Below are 22,632 nucleotides of genomic sequence, written 5' to 3' on the forward strand. Positions count from 1 at the left end.
CACAATATTTACACTATATGGGATGATTATAATAAGTTTCATTTTTTATATTTTAAATTTTTATTACTTATTTTAGAGAAAAATTTTATAACAGTATTTTTGAATCAAACTGACAACATATGGCAGGGAGTGAGATCTCAAATGCTCCCTGCCTCTTTCCTTTGGAAAAAAAAAAATACTCTTTGTGACTTACTAAATTGATTTCATGGACCACTGATGGATTGTGATCCTCAATTCAAAAAATACTGTCTGGCTCAGCAATTCCACTTGAAGTTTTCTTTCAGTTCCATTCTGCTTTTATCTTATTAGCTCCAATTTTCAGTTGAGAAAACTAAAGCTCAGTGAGGGTAAGAATTTGTCCAGGACTATATACCTACTAAGTGGCAAAGCCACTGAGGTCAACACAGGTTTGTGTGACTCCAGAGCCCATTCCCCCAGCATGTCCCTTTCTCTGGCGTTTTGGGGGCCTATTTTTTTGTACCCAGGATGTTTGGCCAAAGTGACAGTCAAGCCAGCCTTCTATTATCAAGTGCTACATAACCCAAAGCTGAGCAGGCAGCCCTTATAGACAATGAGATTTTAATTCCCTCCACTTTAATATGTAGAGTTGGTTATAGAGGAAAGGTGCAATAAGATTAACCTGCTGCACAACAGCCAAAGATAACAAGATAAAACAATGTCTCCACTGCCCTCACCTCTTCCTCCTTTGGGTCCCCTTAGTCTCCTGTACCTCCCCCAGGGAAAGAAGGAAACCTTAAGAAAGGCAACCAGTGCCCAGCTGGTGTGGCTCAGTGGTTGAGTGTCAACCTATGAACGAAGAGGTCAAGGTTCAATTCCTGGTCAGGACACATGCCTGGGTTGCGAGCTTGATTCCTGGTGAGGGGAGTGTAGGAGGCAGGCGATCAATGTTTCTCTCTCTCTCTCTCTCTCTCTCTCTCTCTCTCTCTCTCTCTCTCTTTCTTTCCTCTCTGAAATAAATAAACATGTTAAAAAAAAAAAAGAAAAAGAAAGGCAACCAGAGAAGAAAGGATGAGTTGGAAAGAAAGGAACTGAGGAAAACCAGGAGTATAGACAGAGGAGGATTTCCAGAGAAGGCTGTTCCTAAAGCCATAGGCCTCTAATATCTTTGAAATCCAGAAGCTGCCAGAAATCGATGGGTTTTATGGGGAGAAGGAGGAAATTAAAGGGATTATCCATTCACAGTTATAAAATCATGGCAGTTGGAGGGGTGAGGGGGTCGGGGTGGGGGTGGGGGGAGTGGGAAGCTCTTAGTGCCCTGTTGAGATAAAAGGGAAGCAAGCTTGCCCTGGCCAGATAGTTCAGTTGGTTAGAGTATTGTCCCATTACACCAAGATTTTGGGTTTGATCCCTTGTCAGGCCACATAAAGATTCAACCAATGAATACATAAATAAGTGGAACAACAAATTGATGTTTCTCCCCCCCCCCCCCTTCCTTTTTCTCTAAAATAAAATAAATTTAAAAAAAGGAAAGCAAGCTAAGACAGTGAGTAGAACTGGTGTCCTGCCAAGCTGGTCTTTTCCCCTCTGTGTGCCAAGTGATGGGTCACTGATAGAATTGTTGTACATGCTGACATCTGCACAGGCCAGAATGAAGCTAAAGACTGTATAACAAAGACCACTGTTAGGTTAGATTTGTTTTCATATTGGAAACTAACACACAGACCTGGTTTGAATTGGTTTTTGCACTTTTTTCCTCCATGGACCTTAGAGCACAAATTATCTTCTATAATAATAAAAGCGTAATATGCTAATTAGACCAGACAGTTGAACAACCTTCCAGACAACCTGGATGAAGCCAGGGCTGCGAGGGCTGAGTCCCTTGTACGAATTTCATGCGTCGGACCTCTAGTATGTATATAATGTTTTGTTGTTGTTGTTGTTTTTGTTAATCCTCACCTGAGGATATTTTTTCCATTTATTTTTAGAGAGCGAATGGAAAGGAGGGCGAGAAATGGAGAGAGAGAAACATCAATGTGAGAGAGACATCTATTGGTTACCTCCTCACGTGCCCCAACCAGGGTCAGGGATGGAGCCTGCAACCTAGGTACATGCCCTTGACTGGAATTGAACCTGGGATCCTTCAGTCTGTGGGCTGATGCTCTATCCACTGAGCCAAACCAGCTAGAGCTATACTTTTTTTTCCCTTTTTCTCGAAGATTCTTTCAACATCCTGAAAAAGGCAGTGCTTATTATTCTATGACATAAAATGAAAACAGAAAATGGCTCAACACTCACTGAAGGTGACAGCAGGAGTGAGGGGCAGAAACAGAATGAAAATCTAGGTCTGATTTCTAGATCCAAAATTCTATCTGCCTTGACTGCCAGGGTTAGGACACTCACCTCATAAAGGGACTGTGCACAGACTTACTCGGACTCCCTCCCTCCCTCTGAGCTCCAGTGCTGGGATAGCAGCTCAAAAGGCATGACGGGCCCAGCTGGTGTGGCTCGGTGATTGAGCATCAACCCATGAACCAGGAGTTCACAGTTTGAATCCCAGTCAAGGCACGTGCCCTGGTTGCAGGGTGGATCCCCAGTAGGAGGCATACAGGAAACAGCTGATTAATGATTCTCTGTCATCATTGATGTTGCTGTCTCTCCTCCCTTTCTCTCTCTGAAATCAATAAAAACATTTAAAAAAAAAATGGCACCAGGTGCATATAAGGAGGAACTGAATTGTCTGGCATCAGGGCGAGAGTTGGGGGGGAGGGGGGGGCGGGCAGCCTTCTCCCAATTAGAAGAGGTTCCAGAGGCCAGTGTTCCTTTTCTGAGCCCTTTTCCAATAGAACTGTCAGGTGGGTGTCATAGCTGAGTTTCCATCTACCTGGCTATTACTGTTCGCCCTGCCCTGGTGATTCCCTGAGACCCCGCCCCACCCAACTTGTGGGCCCATCCAAGCTGTTTCCAGTGGCTTTTCCACACCAATGGCCTGTCTTGGCTCATACTTCAGACTTTCCTGAAATCTCTGAAACAAGTAGTCTGGCCTTGGCATGTCCCATACCTCTTGCTAAATGGCTCCAGACCTGGCACTAGGGCAGCAGGCCTTGGTTTGCAGCTTGGCTTCTCCTGGGTACCTCCAAGCCCAGCAGAGGTAGCAGCCATCTGCAGATTGCTTTATAGCTCATGATGGGTGGCCTCAGGCACCTTGGCCTGCACCTCTTGGGAGGCCTCAGAGCCAGTGCCCCCAATGGGCAGTTTCAGACCGTGTTGAAGCACCACCCAACTACCACCACAAGCGACACACTCGAGGGGTGGACTCAGTGAGCACCAGAATCCTGCTCTGTGGGGTGGCCCCTGCACAGCTGATCCTACACAGTGTTTGCAGTCAGTCCTTGCAGTGCATCAGCCTGAGGTTAAAACTTTCCCATTGACATACCAACAGCAATCAAGACTCAACTGTAACAGGAGGGTGTACACAGTCCACACGGAGTGAATGTTGCTCTTGGATTGCCCAGCTCTAGTGAGCGGGTAGACTGTCCCACTGAACCTTACACATCAGGCCACTCTACCAAGCCTGGGAGACATAGCAGCTCTACCTAAAAAATAGAAACAAATGCAGAGAGGCTGCCAAAATGAGGAAACAAAGAAATGTGTCCCAAATGAAAGAATAGAACAAAATCCCAGAAAAAGAACAAAACAAAAAGGAGACAAGCAATCTAGATGCAGAATTCAAAACACTGGTTATAAGGCTGTAAGTCAGAAATGAAGAATACATTAACAAATGAAGACTACATTATAGGGAATCAGCAGTGGAGTAGATGAGGCAGAGGGTCAAATCTGCCTCATTTGGAAGGTAAGGAAGCAGAAAACACCTAATCAGAACAGCAAAAAGAAAAAAGAATACAAAAAAATGAGACTAGTATAAGAAGCCCCTGGGACAATTTTAAGCATACCAATACTTGCATCATAGGTGTACCAGAAGGGGAAGAGAAAGAGCAAGGAATTGAAAACCTGTATGAAAAAATAAGGAAAACTTTCCTAACATGATGAAGAAAATAGACATACAAGTTCAGGAAGCATAGAGAATCCCAAATAAGATGAACCCAAAGAGTCTCACACCAAGACACATCATAATTAAAATGCCAAAGGTTAAAGACAAAGAGAGAATCTTAAAAGCAGCAAGAGAAAAGCAGTTAGTTACCTACAAAGGTGCTCCCCTAAGACTGTTGGCTGATTTCTCAGCAGAAGCTATGCAGGCCAGAAGGGTTTGGCAAGAAGTATCCAAAGTGATGAAAAGCAAGTACCTACAACCAAGATTACTCTACCCAGCAAAACTATCATTTAGAATTAAAGGATATATTAACAGCTCCCCAAACAAGAAAAGGCTAAAGGAGTTCATCACCACCAAATAAGTATTACATGAAATGTTAAAGGGTCTTTTTTAAGAAGAAGAAGGGGGAAAAAGATTTAAAATGTGAATAATAAAATGGCAATAAATACATATCTTTCAACAATTGAATTTAAAAAACAAAATAAACTAACAAGCTGATCAGAAACAGACTCATAGGTACAGAGAACACTTTGACAGTTGCCAGAATGGAGGTGGGGTGGAGGATGGGTGAAAAAGGTGAAAGGATGAACATGTTAAGCACCATGTCAGTCACCAGTGACTGACACTATACTTTTCGTCCAGACCTCGTCAGTCACTGGTGACTGACAGTATACTTTCGTTCAGGCTGTGTCACTGTTGACTGATGATATACAGTTTAAAAAATTATATTCTTCTATTAATAAATTTTAAATAACTTGGAGATCATAAAAGAATGTACCTAAATATTGTACAAAAAATTTTTTAATGAATATTATTAAAACACGGTATACACAAAATTGGTTGTCCTGTGCAGGTTTCACAGAATGGTATAATTTGTTTTGTCAACTTTCTGGCAATATCTCATCCAAATCTTGCTTTATTATCTTCGTAGCATTTTTTACAATATCTTCAAACTTTAGACACTTCCAGTTTTTTGTTGCAGTTTGTGATGAGATATTTGAGGTATTTTTACAGTACTGCTACTTGGAATTTCTTCATCCCAACAATTTGTTAGATGGATAGCTAATTTCTTCTGAAATTCTGTGATACTCATATTCTTCTTGCTAATATTTTTAAATAAAATATGAGCATTGAGAACAGCAGTATTTAGTAGGAGCTCAAAGGCTAGCTTTTTGAACCATTTCGAAAGGGATTATTATAGGCACTCATTTGATCAAATATATCAACTGCTGCTTTTCCTGCATTATAATTCACTACAATTTTTGGTTTCAAGTAGTGACCTGATCTATTTTCAACATTCACCATCTCTGATGTATGTTTTGTTGAAAGAAGATGTCTTGCTTATCTTTCCATTTTAAACTGGTTATTCCTTTTTGTTCTCTTTTGCTATAATTTCTCCCTGTGTTATTTTTTTTGACGTTACTTCATGAGGATTTCCCCATCGATTTGAACATAATGTTCCTGCTAAATGAGTATTATTATCAAGTAATTTATTTTTTTTTATTTTTTTTTTTTATTGCTTAAAGTATTACAAAGGGTATTACATATGTATCCATTTTATCCCCCCGCCCTAGACAGTCCCCTAGCCTCCCCTATCACCCAGTGTCTTATGTCCATTGGTTATGCTTATATGCATGCATACAAGTCCTTTGGTTGATCTCTTACCCCCCTACCTCCTGCCCCCCAACCCTCCCCGGCCTTCCCGCTGCAGTTTGACAATCTGTTTGAGGCAGCTCTGCCTCTGTATCTATTATTGTTCAAAAGTTTATAATGGTCTCTATTGTCCATGAATGAGTGAGATCATGTGGTATTTTTCCTTTATTGACTGGCTTATTTCACTTAGCATAATGCTCTCCAGTTCCATCCATGACGTTGCAAATGGTAAGAGTTCCTTCCTTTTTACAGCAGCATAGTATTCCATCGTGTAGATGTACCACAGTTTTCTAATCCATTCATCTACTGATGGGCACTTAGGCTGTTTCCAGATCTTAGCTATGGTGAATTGTGCTGCTATGAACATAGGGGTGCATATATCCTTTCTGATTGGTGTTTCTGGTTTCTTGGGATATATTCCTAGAAGTGGGATCACAGGGTCAAATGGGAGTTCCATTTTCAGTTTTTTGAGGAAACTCCATACTGTCTTCCACAGTGGCTGCACCAGTCTGCATTCCCACCAGCAATGCACAAGTGTTCCTTTTTCTCCACATCCTCTCCAGCACTTGTCGTTTGTTGATTTGTTGATGATAGCCAGTCTGACAGGTGTGAGATGGTACCTCATTGCTGTTTTGATTTGCATCTCTCGGATGATTAGTGACTTTGAGCATGTTTTCATATGTCTCTTGGCTTTCTGAATGTCCTCTTTTGAAAGGTGTCTACTTAGGTCCTTTGCCCATTTTTTGATTGGATTGTTTATCTTCCTTTTGTTAAGTTGTATGAGTTCCCTATAAATTTTGGAGATTAGGCCCTTATCAGATATGTCATTGGCAAATCTGTTTTCCCACACAGTGGGTTTTCTCGTTGTTTTGTTGATGGTTTCTTTTGCTGTGCAGAAGCTTTTTATTTTGATGTAGTCCCATTTGTTCATTTTTTCTTTAGTTTCAAGTGCCCTAGGAGCTGTATCAGTGAAGAAATTGCTTCGGCATATGTCTGAGATTTTGTGGCCTTTGGAGTCTTCTAGAATTTTTATGGTATCCTGTCGTACATTTAAGTCCTTTATCCATTTTGAGTTTATTTTTGTATATGGTGTAAGTTGGTGGTCTAGTTTCATTTTCTTGCATATATCTGTCCAATTTTCCCAACACCATTTATTGAAGAGACTATCTATTATCAAGTAATTTATATGCTAAATCTAAACTTGTGTACCAGTTGTCTGTGTACAACGTGTCCCTTATTGAATACATCTCTACAAAGAGACATTACAACATTAGTTGGTGTCATATTTTCTTTTTCTAAACTTTTTCCTGCATATACACGAAAAGCATATGTGTACCCAGATCCGCAGCACAACTTAAATAACTTAATACCATATTTGTGGCGTTTTTGTTTTAAATATTGCCTAAATATTATGTAGCCACGAAATGGTATCAAAGATTCATTGATACATATAGCTTCAGATGAATCATAATATTTTTTGAAATTTATTTCCATGTTATCTATTAGTTATTGTATTTTGCATAAACTATTGGAAACATCTGTCTCCCTGTTGTCTGAAAAATGCAGCATTCGGTAATAATATTTCAAATCGATTTGACATTATTTTTTTCGGGAAAGTTTGCATATATGCAGGATCATGGGACCCATATAAACGATGGGACTAGTTAGACTACCATCCATAGAATCAACCCAAAAAACCTTTTCATTTCATTTTTGTTTGTCACAGTCCACCTACACAAACTCTGCGAGTTTTCAACCCCTAGTTTTTGCGACGCATATAAGTTCTTTTGGCGCTATCCTCAAACAATTCATTAGGTACACACAGTTCATAAGAATTCTCTACTGCTGCACATGACTTTACATTCAAGTCTTCAATCCTAAACCCAGACGGATAGGTGAAAGGCATAATCCTTGGTTGATTACCTCTCAGATCATGCCATTCTTCAAAATCCTCATTCTCATCCTCTGATGATGAAAAAGGAACGACTCTACGACGTTTTTTTAGGAATCTGATTTCACTTGAATCTCTTTCACACTAGAAGCGTGTGAAATCTGTCACTGTTATGGGTAAAGAAAAAATTTTTAAACTGCACTGGAACACAAACCACAGACAACTGACTGAAGAGAAAGCATTTCTAAAAGAATACAGAGTACAGATTGCGATAAATACAAGAAATATATCTGAAGATATACATGAAGTCTTATTGCAACCTTACACAGATCTCTGGCCGCCAGCATATCGGTGAAATCAGATATCGTGGGCTAAACGGAAAGGAAGACAAAACAGGCTTGGCGCTTAAAGTGTTGGGAAGTTCAAATTGGCAGTTACAGAATAGTCACAGGGTTGTAGAGTACAGTACATGGAATATAGTCACTAATATTCTAATAACTATGTATGAGGTCAGATGGATACAGTATTCATGGGGATGACCCCTTATAATAAGTTATATAATGCCTAATCATGGGATTGTACACCTGAAACGAATATAATATTGTATGTCAATTGTAATTGAAAAATAAAAAAATATTTGAAGTAAAAAAAGCATACAACTCCTAACCAGCCTTCTAAGAGTAACTCTATTAAATTCTAATCACTCCTTTATTTTATGACCTCTGTTCACTTATTAGTTTGTACTATATTAACTTGTATCTGTTGGTGCTTTTGTAAAAAAAAACCCACAATTTTTATCTCCAGTTGGTGTTGCTCAGTGATTGAGCATCAATCCATAAACCAAGAGGTCACCAATTCAATTCCCAGTCAGGGCTTATGCTCTGGTTGTCTGTTTGATCCCAGGGGTGGGGGTTGGGGGAGGGGGGTGGAGTGCAGGAGGCGCCAATCAATGTTTCTCTCTCATTGATGTTTCTTTCTCTATTCATCTCCCTTCCTCTCTCTAAAATCAATAAAGACATACTTTAAAAATCTTTTTATTGACTTTTAGAGAGAGAGGAAGAGAGGAGGGGAAAGAGAAACATCGATAATATGAGAGCAGAACATCATTAGTGAGAACACTTTAAGGAGTTTATACTCCTAAATCTTCTATTTCTTTAAGTCTTCTGCCCTCAACCCACACACCTTCCCCCCAAAACCCACACACCTTCCCCCCAAAACCCACATGCACATACTAGTACACATCCCACTGTCATATGAAGAAGCCACCATAAGATTAACAGATATTCCACACTATGTAACAAGTGACTTAGCTAGACATTTGGTAGCTCTTCCTTGAGACAGCTTGGGATTTGACTCTCTGGAATAAACTAACATCAGGTGAAAGAATAAAGAGGGGCAAGGGTGACCTCCATGCTGACCTCCCCAAGAGAAATGGCAGTGGCACTAGTGGCTCTCACAACATGCTTCTTTCCTGTTTGTCTCCACTGCAGCCTCCAACCTTGGATCCCTAAGAGACAGGGAAAGGAAGGAATGTCTACACTGTCTATCCACCCCACCCCCCAACCTTCTTGGATTAGAGAATTGCTTTGGATAAACCCCAAATCACGTATTGGCTCTTGCTGAAATTTGTCTGAGGGAGAAATGTACCCCCATCCTTGGGTTTGGCTTTTGCGATTTCTGGCCTTTCTCATGCTTCCTCGTCCCATTTTCAGAATGTTCCCACTGGATGAGATATGGTCTCCCCGACACACTTCATTGTCATGGGGAGAGTGTCCTGACGACCCTTGTTTCACATTACCAGATCCAGGATTGCTATCTTCAGAGAGATAGGGGTCTGAATAGGTCTGCTTCTCAAATTGTCCTGCATCTGGAGTTGATAGGAGCTGGGGGAGGTGAATGGGGAGCTAGAAACAAAGCTCTGTGGAGCCCGCCAAGGATTTCCAGCTCTCTCCCATGAAGAGCCCTAGATCAGTGACAGGTGGGAGCATTGCCATTTGCAACTCCATCCATCCTTTTTGTCTTCCTTCATTTGCATAGATTTGAGCCAGTTAAGCATCAGCCAATACTTTTCTTATAAATCAGACTGTAACCCAGTTTTTCTTTCTCATTTATTTTAACTTCTGAAACTGCACAGGTACAGTACACCTAGAGATATGTCACTGAACAGTTCTATGCACTTAAGAAAATGTTTTTTTAAGGACCAAAATATTTTAAATGCAATAGGGAGGCTTTATTATTTAAAGGGCCCCATGATGGATCTGCTAGCAATATGAAGTCATCATTTGCATGTGTTTATCATCAGATCACAGAAGGTAACATTTGAAGCAATCCCTAAATGTCATCATCCTATTGAATGGCTTACCCCCATCATTCACACTGCCTTGGCAGAGAGCCCCTGTCTGACTATCAGAGGCAGAGATTCAAATGTACCAGAAAATGAACTGACAGAGCTTAAATTTAATTACAATTTGGCACTGCCACCCCCATCCTTCACCCTACACCCTTCTCCCCACACAAGGCTCCACATGTATGAGGGTTAACATCTCAGGTTGAAGTGCTTTCCCATAAAAGGGTTGGGCTTGTTCTGGGAGGCCCTGCAAAAGAAAAGAACTCAGTAACAATGTGAACCATCCAGCTGAGGGGCTGGCTGCTTTGACATGCAGAACATTCCATGTCGCCTCGAGCCCCAGCTTGGCGCCCACCTGTCAGGAGTGCTTGAGTAGAGGGTTGGTGTTAGTTAACCTGTGAGAGAAATGTCTGATGATCACCATCACCCTTTGTAACTGGAAGAAATGTGAAAAAATGACCTAGCCCAAGGTCCCATAGCCAGTGGGGGCAGAATGTCTTTCCTCTTCCCCTCCAGCCTCAGACTGGACCTAGGGTGGACTTCCCATTAATATTAGTTGATGAAGAGAAAGCTTTCAGAATCTTCCCATTGTGTCTGTCACCTCTGAAGAGCCAGTACATATTTTGAAACAATTTTTTAATTTTCATTTATTTTTTAAATATATTTTTTAATTGATTTCAGAGAGAGGAAGAGAGAGATAGAAACATCAATGATGAGAGAGAATCATTGACCGGCTTCCTCCTGCACTCCTCACGCTGGGAATCTAACCCACAATCCGGGCATGTGCTCTGACTGGGAATCCAACCATGATCTCCTGGTTCATAGGTCAGTGCTCAACAACTGAGCCACGCTGGCTGGGCCGATCTGCCTCTCTCTTAAACATTATACTCCACTCTCAGTCTCAAGTTCACCACTCAGCCCTGGCCTTTCCCTCTGACCTCTCCTTTACACAGGCCCCTATAGCCGAGCTTCAGCAGTTCTTTCCCAACCAGAGATTGCAAACACACTCCTTTTAGAACTGGAGACTTAAACCACAGCAAGGGAAGAAATAGACAACCTCTTTGTCTTGTCCCACAGCAGACTTCCCACACTGCAAAATAAAATAATCATTTCTCCCAAAGGAGCCCAGAAACCAAAGTCTTTTGTTCCCATGGTTCCTAGTGAGGCTGACAGGACAGTGTGACCGAGCTGGGCAGAGTTTGGGCAGGGGCACCAGGCTCCTAAACCTTGCTAGGGAGCTCTCCACGTGGGGAAGGTGGAGACACAACACACTCAGCTGTTTTTTCTCACCCGGCACAGAATCTCTGCCAGGTGCCAGCAGGCATTTGAGACAGACATACTCCCACCACACTGCTTGCCAACACTTCAAAGATGATGGACAACTTGTCCTGAGGACGCTGGCACCTACTGACCTTCACTGTACCTTTGCTGCCCTCCCTCAGACCCCATTTAGGGGTGAGTAGATAGGTTTGATGAGCAGAAGGGCTGTAGCCAAGAAGTACTTTGCAAAATGCAATTGCTTAATAATAAATGAGCATCAGAAGGCAGCCTGGGGCCACTGTGCTTTAGAAACGGACTGCACTGGGAGGACAGCAGTGAGGGAGGTTTCCAGGGCCGGAGAAACTTGGGAAGCAGCACCAAGCGCGGGGGGGGGGGGGGGGGGGGGGGGGGGGGGTTGCGGGGGGAGTTGGGCGGGGGGGGGGGGGGGGGGAGTTTCCTGGGGATTTGGCCGGGGGGGGGGGGGGGGGGAGTTTCCTGGGGGATTTGGGTGATACTGAAACCCGGATATGGATTAGGAGAAAAAATAGCAACTTTGCTCTCAGGGAATCTTACTCTCCCAAATGCAGATTGCATGGACCCAAATCAGGTCTCTGCTCTTGTTGGCTGAGACCTATTTTAAGAGACTCTTATAAATATACAAAGACGGAAATGCCTGGGTGGGGGTGGTAAGAGGATGTGGTTCGACTCCAGAACAGGATCTGACTCAAATCACACCTCCCTTCTGGATTACATGCTGTCAGGAGGGATGCCTCCGAGGTGGTGTTTGGAAGGAGGTGCTGAGAGCAGAGCTGGTTGTGCCTAGTGAAGTTCCTGCCAGCCTTAATGTGTGTCCCCACCAGTGCCCTAGAGGCCAGGACAGAGAAGCGCACTGTGGGGTGGGTGGTGGGAGCAGGGAGGAAAGGAGACCAGAAGCCTCTTCTCCACACTCCTGAGAGCCTCTGTACTCTCACCCCTTGTGCATGATATAAACCTAGAGGCCCGATGCATGAAATTTGTGCACGAGTAGGCCTTCCTTCCCTCGGCTCCCTGCACGGGCTTCCCTCTGGCCCCTGGCACCCTGGACCCGGGCTTCCCTCTGGCACCCTGGACCCGGGCTTCCCTCTGGCACCCTGGACCCGGGCTTCCCTCACAGCCCCCGCTTCATCTGGAAGGTTGTGTGGAAGGGCGTCCAATCTCATTAGCATATTATGCTTTTATTATTATAGATTATCCACTTAGGAGTCAGCCCTCCTTTCCCCTGCTAGAGGGACTGAGTCTTCCCTGAAGATGAAGACCTTCTTCGACATACCTTTGTTCTCCTGCAGGACCCAGTGAATTCAGTCAGTACTTTAATGATCTGAACATTCATTCTTAAGATCCTGGACAAATATTTAGACCCTTACCCTTATTTTCCAGGTAAGATGAGTGATGGGCCCAGATTCCTTCAGCTAGTTAGCCGCATGTCATCCCCACCACATCCAACTCCAGCAAATTTTGGCAGGGTTGGAACACCCAAAGAAATGCCAGTGGGGTAGTGCTAGGTGGGGCTAAAATGTGGCAGCAAAGGGCAGGCTTCAGATATCCTCCTGGCAGTTTTGCACATAAGTTTGTACTGGGGGATTCTACAAGCATTTATTTGCCCAGATGCTGAGTTGGTTGGTTACCTGTGGGCTTTGTAAGCAATGAAAATAGGGCGTCTATTGTTTCAACTCTTTGAGAGGTTGATGTGTACTTCCTTGGGGGTGAGAAAGCACTGTGGTTGCTAGAACTCCCCTGATCCTCAGGTTTCTTCCTGTGATCTGAGAACTGCTTTGAGGGGGGTGGTAGGCAGGGGGAGGGGCTGGTAAGGGGAGCTGGAGCTGAGAGGGAAGCAGGCCCTTTCAAGTGCAAGTCAGACTCTTGTGAGTCAGACACTTCATGCCCTGGGGTGCAACGTGAGTCATTTAATCTAATTGGTTTAATAAGTAAAGTATCTTGGTATAAAGAGGAGGGGTTTGGGTCTGAGTAGGAGGGGCACTTGCTATCTATAAACCCTACCTAGGCAGCTTTGAAAAGAAACCTGTTGCCTGCTCTCTAGGGATCATGATAATTAAATCGGGGGTAGAGATGCTTGGAGAAGGAGGGAGAATAGAGACCTGGATGTTGGGGTGGAAAATGAAGTAGAAGCCATGGGGGCATTATTTGTTCATTAAAGTGTAATTCAGTGGTTTTATTATATTCATAAGGTTGTGCAACCACCACCACTATCTAATTCCAGAACATTTTTACCATTTCCAATAGGAACCCAGTACCCATTTAGTACTCACCCCCAGCACTGGCAACCTGTAATCTACTTTCTTTCTCTATGGATTTGCCTATTCCGAACGTTGTCTGGCTTCCTTAAAACTGTGTTTTCAAGGCTCACCCACATGATATCCTGTATCAGTATTTCATTTCATTTTCTTGCTGAATAATACTTTATTTTGTTTATCCTGTCATTATTGATGGGTTTTGGATTATTTTTACTTGTTGGCTGTTATGAATATTGCTACAATGATGTTTTCATTTCTCTTGGGTAGAAGTAGAATTATGGTAACTATGTTTACCTTTTTGAGGAACTGCCAGAATGTTTTACAAAGCGGTCACACCATTTTATATTTTCACCAGCTGTGTTCTAGGGTTCCAGTTTCTTTCACCGCCTCACCAACACTTGTTATTGTCTGTCTTTTTTATTATAGTCATTCTAGTGGATGTGAAGTGATTCTGCACTTGTTTTTAACATACTTTTCTACCTTCTCTTGCCAATTAAGGTGGGTCGCCATTGTCATCTCCATTTCACTTATAGATCAACTGTCCCAGTTAAATGATAGGACATAAACATAAAACATCTAAACTATTGAAAAGATGTCCTTGACATTATTGTTGAGGGAATAAAACAAGTTGCAGCTAATATAGTATAAGTCCATCTATAAATACTCCCATCAGATTGGCAAAAATTTAAATATTGTGTGGTGCTGATGAACTTGCCTGGAAACAAACATTTTAAAATAATGTGGTTGACTATGTAAATTGCTTTCAAAGATTTCTGGAAAATAATATGTTAATTACTGAAATTTAAAAAATATACTTTACCTCGTAATCACTTTGAAACTTCATCTATAGAAAACATAGCCGCCACACATGCTTGAAGCATTGTTTGGAAATGAATGTCCATCAATAGGAAAATTGTTCGCTAAATTGTGCTTTACTCATACATGGAATATTATTGCAGTTATTTTAAAAAATAAATTATGTTTTGACCTATTATTATGTCAATAATGTGAGTGAGAAAAGCAAGTTCCATTGTAATATATGTAATATGAGCATACCTTTTAAAACAAACAACTAATAAGTCCTATTAGTGTGTGAGCAAATAGAAAGTGATAGAAATCTGCTTAACTGCTAATATTAGTTATGGTGGAGAGGGGTGGAAGGAGAGGATATACTTTATACAGGGTGGGGCAAAAGTAGGTTTATTCTTTTATTATTATTTATTGTATTATTTTCCATATGACCAACTGTAAACCTACTTTTGCCCCATTATATATATATCTGTAGTTCACTGGCTGTGGTGAACACTTGGAATTTTTAGGAAATGGATGGAACCATGCATAGGAAGAGTTTGTGGTCAAAGCAGAATAGTGGATAAAAACAGATGCTGGAACCAGAGACCTAGGGTTCAGGTCCTGGCTCAGCCACTTACAAGCTAAGTGGCTTTGGACAAGTTACTTAATCTCCGAATTTCAATTTTCTCACCTGTAAAATGGAGATAATAATAGTACCTACCCCAGAGGGTTCTTATGAGAATTAAATGAGGTAATATTTGTAAAATGTTTAGCTCACTGCCAGGCACATAGTAAATGCTAAATGTATTAACTCTTTTTATTATCAGCTCCAATACTTACTGAGCACTTACTTTTTGCCACTCTCATTTGATCTTCATAATAACCCTATAAGGTAAATCCTACTAATATCTATTATTAGAAGGAAACCAAGGTTTAGAGATTAAGATTACATAGCTAGACTTCATGGCACTGACTCTAGAGTTCTCCCTTTTAACCATTGTGTGAAACTAGATGGACACTGTTAACAGTGACATCATTCGTTCAACAGATGCCCACCATGTGCCATGCATAAGGGACAAAATGTGTGGGGAGAAGATAGCTTTTATACACATACACGTGTAATACGTCTAGTGGGTTCCAGCCAGGGAACCAGGGCAGGTGCTTGGGTGGGGTTTAGAGCAGTCAGATGGAGCAGAAACAATCCAAGCTAAATCTCCAAAAGGGTAGTAGCTTCTTCCCTTCCCAGACCCAGTAACCACCTACTTCCCAAAATACCTACTCTAGACCTGCTTCACCAAGAAGTCTTCTCTTCCCTGGTCACCAGGACCCTCCTCTCTGAATTCCAGAATCTTATTTAGGGCTTCATTGTGCACCATGTCATGTTACCAAACCCACCCCTCATGGGTGAAACAGAGTTGTGTCGTGGAGAAGCACAGGAGAGATTCAGACCTGGGTGTGAAAATCCAGCCCGATCACGCATTAACAGCGATGGCAGGGCCGCCAGCTGTGACTTCCTGACCTGGGCTGGTTCCTTAGCCTCCATTTCTTTATCATAAATGCGTCCCCATAAAATGAACTTCACAGGGGTGCAGTGAGGGTTCATTGGGCAGCAGTGGGAAGACTGTGGACTTTGGAACCAATAAAAGTAGTTTGAATTCCAGTTTGGCTACTTACGGGATCTTCAGCAAATCCTGTAAACTTATTAAACCTCAGTTTTATTATTAGGAGAATGGGAGAGTAATACTTTACAGGGTTATTGTGCGTTGGAAATTAACGTAAAATGTCCGACCAAGAGTAAAGAGCTAGTACTATGAATGCGAAAGGAGCTGCCTGTTGCCTGACTGCATGGAACAAATGTTATTTTAATTCATTCATTGGACTTAATTATTCTTTCTAACTGAATGAGAGGAGGTAGGGAGATGAGACAGCTGAGCCTCTGAGAGGTTAAGGAATTGCTGAAGGTCACACAGATAGCCAGTGGCAGGGCTGGTATTCAATTCCATATATTTCTTGCTTGAAACTGATTGTGAACACAATGCTTGATCAATCACCCACCCAGAGCCAGGCAAAGCAGCTATGTATATATAGCTCAATAAATGCAGTTAATTGACTGCTCATGCAGCTTCCTCTTTAAAAAAATTTTTTTAAAGCTTCCTTCCCACTATGAGCCATTTAGTGCAACCATCAGAGCTCTAATAAACTGATCCAAAAAGCCAATTCAAAATAAATAGCAGACTGTGCAGTCTTTGTGAGAAAGCTGTACTTGTTTTTGTATGGTGGTGAACTCCAGGGAAATCTAGCTCAGTGCCTCAGCCCACTCCTGGGAATATTTGCATCTTACTACAAACCACCTACAACAGGCTCTTTGAAAGGTGGAAAACATATTCCCCTAAGACCTGGGATCGCTAAACAGTTAATAGATCCCCAAGGGTTTTATGGATTACTAGGATACCGACTGCTATCACAGGTCATTAAATATCAAAGTTTATGCTCAGGAAGCCAAAAAATGATCTCAGTTCTCTGTGCCTCACTGTTTTCACAAGTGCTCCTGGTAGGAGAAAGTTCCAGAAACCATTTAGGTATCACATAGGTAAAATGAGATTCGCACAGATCAGAAAGATTGAAATATTAAACTGTTAGCAGCACGCGGCTTAGTGGTAGTGAGTTTCCATTTGCTTTTCATCTTCGGAGTTTTCTTATGCACTGGTTCCTCCTCCAAAGCTAGCGTTCTCTCTCTCTCTCTCTCTCTCTCTCTCTCTCTCTCTCTCTCTCTCTCTCTCTCTCTCTCTCTCTTCCCTCTCTCCCTCTCTCCCTCTTGATAAAAATTACAGTAGTTGTGTCCAATTTGGAGAGCAGGTTTTTTAAAAATATACTTTATTGATTTTTTACAGAGAGGAAGGGAGCGGGATAGAGAGTTAGAAACATCGATGAGAGAGAAACATTGATCAGCTGCCTACTGCACACCCCCCACTGGGGATGGGCCCCAACCAAGATACATGCCCTTGTCAGGAATCGAACCTGGGACCCCTCAGTCTGCAGGCTGATGCTCTATCCACTGAGCCACACCGGTTAGGGCTGGAGAGCAGTTTTTATCAGCTCATCTCTAGCTGTCCTTGAGTTCTTCTTTGGTTCCCACCAGACCTTGTTCATTTGTTGGTTCACTAAGGTTCTTTAAGCCAAATCTGGCACACAAATTCAGGTTGAGTGACTGTTGCTTCTTAATTCAGTCTCCTTGGCAAAAAGTGGATAGAGTTGAGTTAGTTGAGTTGCTCACTTAACTTTTATTTTATTATTTTTTAAAATATATTTTTATTTATTTCAGAGAGGAAGGGAGAGGGAGAGAGAGATAGAAACATAAATGATGAGAGAGAATCATTGGTCAGCTGCCCTCTGCACACTCCACACTGGGGATAGAGCCCGCAACCCAGGCATGTGCCCTGACCAGGAATTGAATGGTGACTTCCTGGTTCATAGGTCCACGCTCAACCACTGAGACACGCTGCCGGGGCACTCACTCAACTTTTAATAGTGCTCATGATAATTCTAGGGAAGTTTACCTAGAAATTTTTCTTTGCTAGGGTAGTCATTTTCATATTCTTGGTTTTCTACCACCTCCATATGTCCTCTGTGTGTGGGAATTTCAAACTGTATTTGACCTTGCAGTGATTCTGTGTTGTCTCCACTTCTGTGCATGGTTTGGGCAGCTGTCACTTCTGTCAGTTATGGTGGTAGACCTGCATCAGCCCACTGGCTTAAGGGAAAGAGAGTGCTGGAAGAAATTGTTGGGGGCTGTTGGGAGGGGACAGGGCATGGGATACAAGGCCCTAGGATGAACTTTTATCCTCTTGAACTACTTGTGCATTTTTAGCCAACATTCCTGTCAGTCCAACTATGAATGGGCTAGATAGGGTTGTTTAGATCAGGCCTGGCTGGTCATTTCACCAGAGAATTTAGCAAATTTGGTGAGAGTGAGGACAGTAGAAATCTGTGAAACTGATCATTTAGTGTCAAACAATGTGAATTTTTAGGTCTGGGTTTTCAGGAACGATGAACTGTTTCAGACAATCTATTGCCTTGGTCAGACCACAAAGCCTGATTTGGGGTTCAGAAAACATAATCACTGACACATGAAATAACCAGTTGACTTAATAAAAATTTCACTTTTCTATTTATTGCACTTTTCTCTGTAGACATAGAGCTGGTACTTTGATTGTATGGTGTATAAAAACCATATACTAACAAGTTTAATCAGCCATGGTAGGAGTCAGTGTTTCACTGCATTTGTGAAGGAAAGAATAGACTGGCAGGGATTACCCAGTGGTATTGTGACCAATAGTATCTGAGCTAAAGTGGATATTTTAACAATCACACTGCAGTCCAATGAGCAGATTCTTTTTTGTAAAGGTAGGAAACAGATAACACTGACCGGGCTGACTACTGGTGCTCCTACTTAGCCTCTTTCCTACTGAGTCTAAATTTCTCTCCCTATTCTCAAGTATACTTACGTTTGCTCATTTATTTTATTTTATTTTTAAAATCTTTATTGTTGAAAGTATTACATATGTCCCTCTTTTTCTCCCATTGATTGCTTCTAGCTCACTCCCACTCCCTGCCCCAGACTGTTCATTTATTTTAAAAAATGGTTTTTAACTCAGAGAAAAGGTTATTTTTTCCTCCCATGCAGAATGTGAATAGATATATGGCAAAGGAATGTTTAATGTGCTTGTGGATATTTCCATGTATGTTGATTACATATTTTAAAAATATTTTTATTGATTTCAGAGAGGAAAGGAGAGGGAGAGAGAGATAGAAACAATGATGAGAGAGAATCATTGATTGGCTGCATCCTGCAAGCTCTCTACTGGGGATCAAGCCCTCAACCAGGACATGTTCCCTGACTAAGAATCAAACCATGATCTCCTGGTTCATAGGTTGACATTCAACCACTGAGCCAAGCCAGCCAGGCTGAATATTTTCTAATAAATGTGCTTAGAGCCCGGCCGGTGTGGCCCAGTGGTTGAGTGTTTACTTATGAACCAGGAGGTCATGGTTTGATTCCGGGTCAGGGCACATGCCTGGGTTTCGGGCTCAATCCCCAGTGTGGAGCATACAGAAGGCAGCTGATTGATGATTTTCTGTCAGCATTGATCTTTCTATCTCTCCCTTCCTCTCTGAAATCAATAAAAAAGATATTTAAAACATAAAAATAAGTAAATGTGCTTAGAGAACAAAATTTAGTAAAAGAAAAACACTATAAAAGATATTTTAATGCAATAGCCACTTAATGAACATCTTTCATATTTAAAGCTGTGGCTAAGGGGAGTGGCAGGGGTGTGTGTGACACAGCCTCTGCCTCAGATAAGCTCAAAAGCCTTCCTCAACACAATGACCAGTCTAGACCCAAACTCTCAAATACCAGAGAAACTTCTTCTCTAGGCTGTCTCTTTAGACCACAACCTTGTTTCCACAAGAGGGGCTGTGCTCAGTCCATTTTCCGAACTACAGAATGCTACTTTACCACTCCTGATAACCTGGGAACCACCTCCCACTTTAGCAGGTTATTTGTGGTCCGAACTGAAGCCTGAACCAGAAGAGAGGAGACCTGGGATCCAGTCCTGCTTCTGCCTCTGACTTGCTCTGGGACCTCAGGCAGTGACTCCAGTGTTCGAGCCTTCAGCTTTCTGATATTGTGCCATGTGGGGGCTTGCTCCCATGGTTTCTGAGCTCTCCTAGACTACAGACAGTTCTGTTTTTTTCTAACCAAGGTTAATTGAATTGATGGAGTGTTACTTTCAAATGCTCTGATAGATGATTGTTTCACCTCATCTTTCCAAGACGTGTTTTGATCATTGCCTGGAACTCACTTTTCCTGAGGATATTCTAAATAATCAGCTCTCCTGCCTTCCTCATATTCTGTAAAGTCTCTTAAGTATTATAGAACTAACTCCATGTGTCGGTGTCTTTAATACTCAGCTATATCTGCATTTTATGTGATCCTGCTTTAAAAAAATATAATGACTCTCAGATAAGCCTCACTTTTGTTTTAGGAATAACAGCTACTCAGAGTTGAGCTATTTTGTCATAGAAGCATCAGAAACTTGCCACAGTAAAACTGCCCCTCCCTCCACCTGTTCTTCTAATGGAGCTGCAGGAACCTCACCCAGAAACAAGCCCCACCCTTTCACCACCAAAGAGACACCTGACCCCAAGCCAAGGCCACCCAGACTTCTTTCCTGGGAATTTTGATTCTGAGCAGACACACAGAGGTGTTTGGAGCTGAGTCATTGACTGGCTGCTGAGATTCGTCACTGATCTGGTTCTTGGCCTTTCTGGGGCCTGGTTGTGAGGTTTTCTCTTTTATTCTGTGAGCTACTCTGTAGTCTTTCTCAAAATTTACTTTTTGCCTAAGTTAGGAAGGAAGAGGGAAGGGAGGGAGGGAGGAAACAAGAGAGGAAGGAAGGCCCATGTGGTAAATGCAAGGACCTGCTTTTCTAGTTTTGGTTTTTAGTTCCCAGCCTGTCACTGACTGTTAGGCAATTATTCTACACATTAGGCAGCTTGCAACACATGCCACTGACCATAGGAGTTCAAAAGGTCCAGAATGGTCTATTATGTTCGGTGAGATGATTCCACTGTTCCATGTTGATGTAGCTGCAAAGTCAGATTGCACTAAAAGTTTCTAAATGCTTATCTCACTGAGGACAGGTAACCAACAGTTCATGGACCACTGTCAGCACTGAGCTGAATTTCTAGGGGCCCTGGTAACTTAAACCTCTCTCTGAAGCTGGGATATGTGGAAACTTAGACTAGGACATCACTGTCCTTGGGGAAAGCCCTACGCTGGCTCACTCAGAATTTCTGCTTTTCCTCTGTACCTATCGGCTGGGATTGCTCCAGCCTGATCTAACCCACTCAGCACTCCTCTTTCAACCCACTGTCCCCCAGACTCCCTGCATTCTCAGTCGAACATGGTTTGCCACCATGTCTCTACTATGAGGATAGCAGCCTGGCCTGGCCCCCCTTGGCCTTCAGCTCCTGCTTTTATCTTTGGAAGAATGGATCGAGGTTAGCAGTTTAAAGGGGAGTGCCCTATCAAAAGAAGAGAGAGCAGGGACTAGAACAGATACTTGTGCACACCCGTGCTGATAGCTGCATTTTTACAATAGCCAAAAGGTGAAAACTACCCAAGTGACCATTGATGGGGGAATGGGTAAACCAAATGTGGTATATCCATGCAGTGGCATATGGTTCAGCCTTAAAAAAGAAGGAAATTCTAACAGACGCTACCACATGGATGAAACTTGAGGACATTATGCTGTGACATAAGCCGGACACACAAGGCCAAATATTGTACTTATCTGGAACTCACTTTTCCTGATGATATTCTAAATAATCAGCTCTCCTGCCTTCCTCATATTCTGTAAAGTCTCTTACCTAGCAGAGTCAGATGCATAGAGACAATGTAGAATGGTAGTTGCCAAGGCCTTGGGAGAGGGACAGGGAATTAGTATTTAATGGGTATAGTTTCAGTTTGTTCTGGAGATGGATTGTGGTGATGGTTGCACAACAATGTAAATGTACTTATGCCAATGAGCTGAACATTATAAATGGTAAAGATGGCACAATTTTGTTTATTATATTTTAATACATACACATATACACACATTCATCTAGAAATTAAAATTTTTTAAATTGATTTTAGAGAGAGAGAGAGGAAGAGCAAGAGAGAGCACGAGTCCTCTAAAGGAAGAGCTTCCTTAGAGGCTCCTTTGGGTTGTGACTTTGACATCTGTGCCGTTGTGAGTGCCCACAGGGTGCTGAAGACAGCCTTCAGCTGGTCGACTTTTCAGAATATTAGGGCCAGTGTCTGTCATTCATTCAGTCTCTGGCCAGAAGACACCTAATTAGTTCTATGATGATAGATATGTCAGGCACCTCCCAGGACCCTCCTTGTCATTCACTCATTTGTTTATTCTACGTGCATCAAGTGCCTGGTTTATACAATGGGAATATAAAATCAGGCCAAATAATTTAACCCCTTTCTGAAGCTGGGATGTGTTGAAACTGCTCATTTCAATTGATTTATACAGTGAAAATGTATTAACAAACAAGACCTAGTTCCTGCTAGCACCGTGCTAATTTTCAACTTCTTCCTAGTTTGGGGTCAGAGTTCTCCCCAGACACCCCCGTCCTACAGCCCACTTAACTGTAGTAGCCACAGATGAGCACTGTGCTATGATGCACTGAGCCTTGAGCCGAGAACCAAAGGCCTGGGCTCTAGCCTGGTCTTAACACCGGCTTCCTTGGATATTGGACAAATCTATTAACTGATCTGTGGGTCTCATCAGCAAAATGGAAGTAACTCATGGGACTGGGATAAAAGTAAGAG

At 42.3% G+C, this 22,632-nt stretch overlaps 1 protein-coding gene across 2 annotated transcripts in view; it reads left to right on the forward strand.

Moving 5' to 3' along the window:
• Positions 1-22,632, forward strand: part of B4GALNT3 (beta-1,4-N-acetyl-galactosaminyltransferase 3) — a 99,431-nt gene that overhangs the window by 37,853 nt on the left and 38,946 nt on the right. Inside the window, exon 2 of one of the 2 annotated variants that reach the window (XM_059683913.1) lies at positions 11,200-11,355. The exons of the other annotated variant lie outside the window; for it this stretch is intronic. Within the exon in view, the coding sequence (XP_059539896.1) occupies positions 11,200-11,355 (156 nt within the window). The remainder of the gene's footprint in view (positions 1-11,199; positions 11,356-22,632) is intronic. 2 annotated transcript variants of the gene reach the window in all.

This window comes from Myotis daubentonii, chromosome 2 (genome assembly GCF_963259705.1).
Source record: "Myotis daubentonii chromosome 2, mMyoDau2.1, whole genome shotgun sequence".
Taxonomy (NCBI): domain Eukaryota; kingdom Metazoa; phylum Chordata; class Mammalia; order Chiroptera; family Vespertilionidae; genus Myotis; species Myotis daubentonii.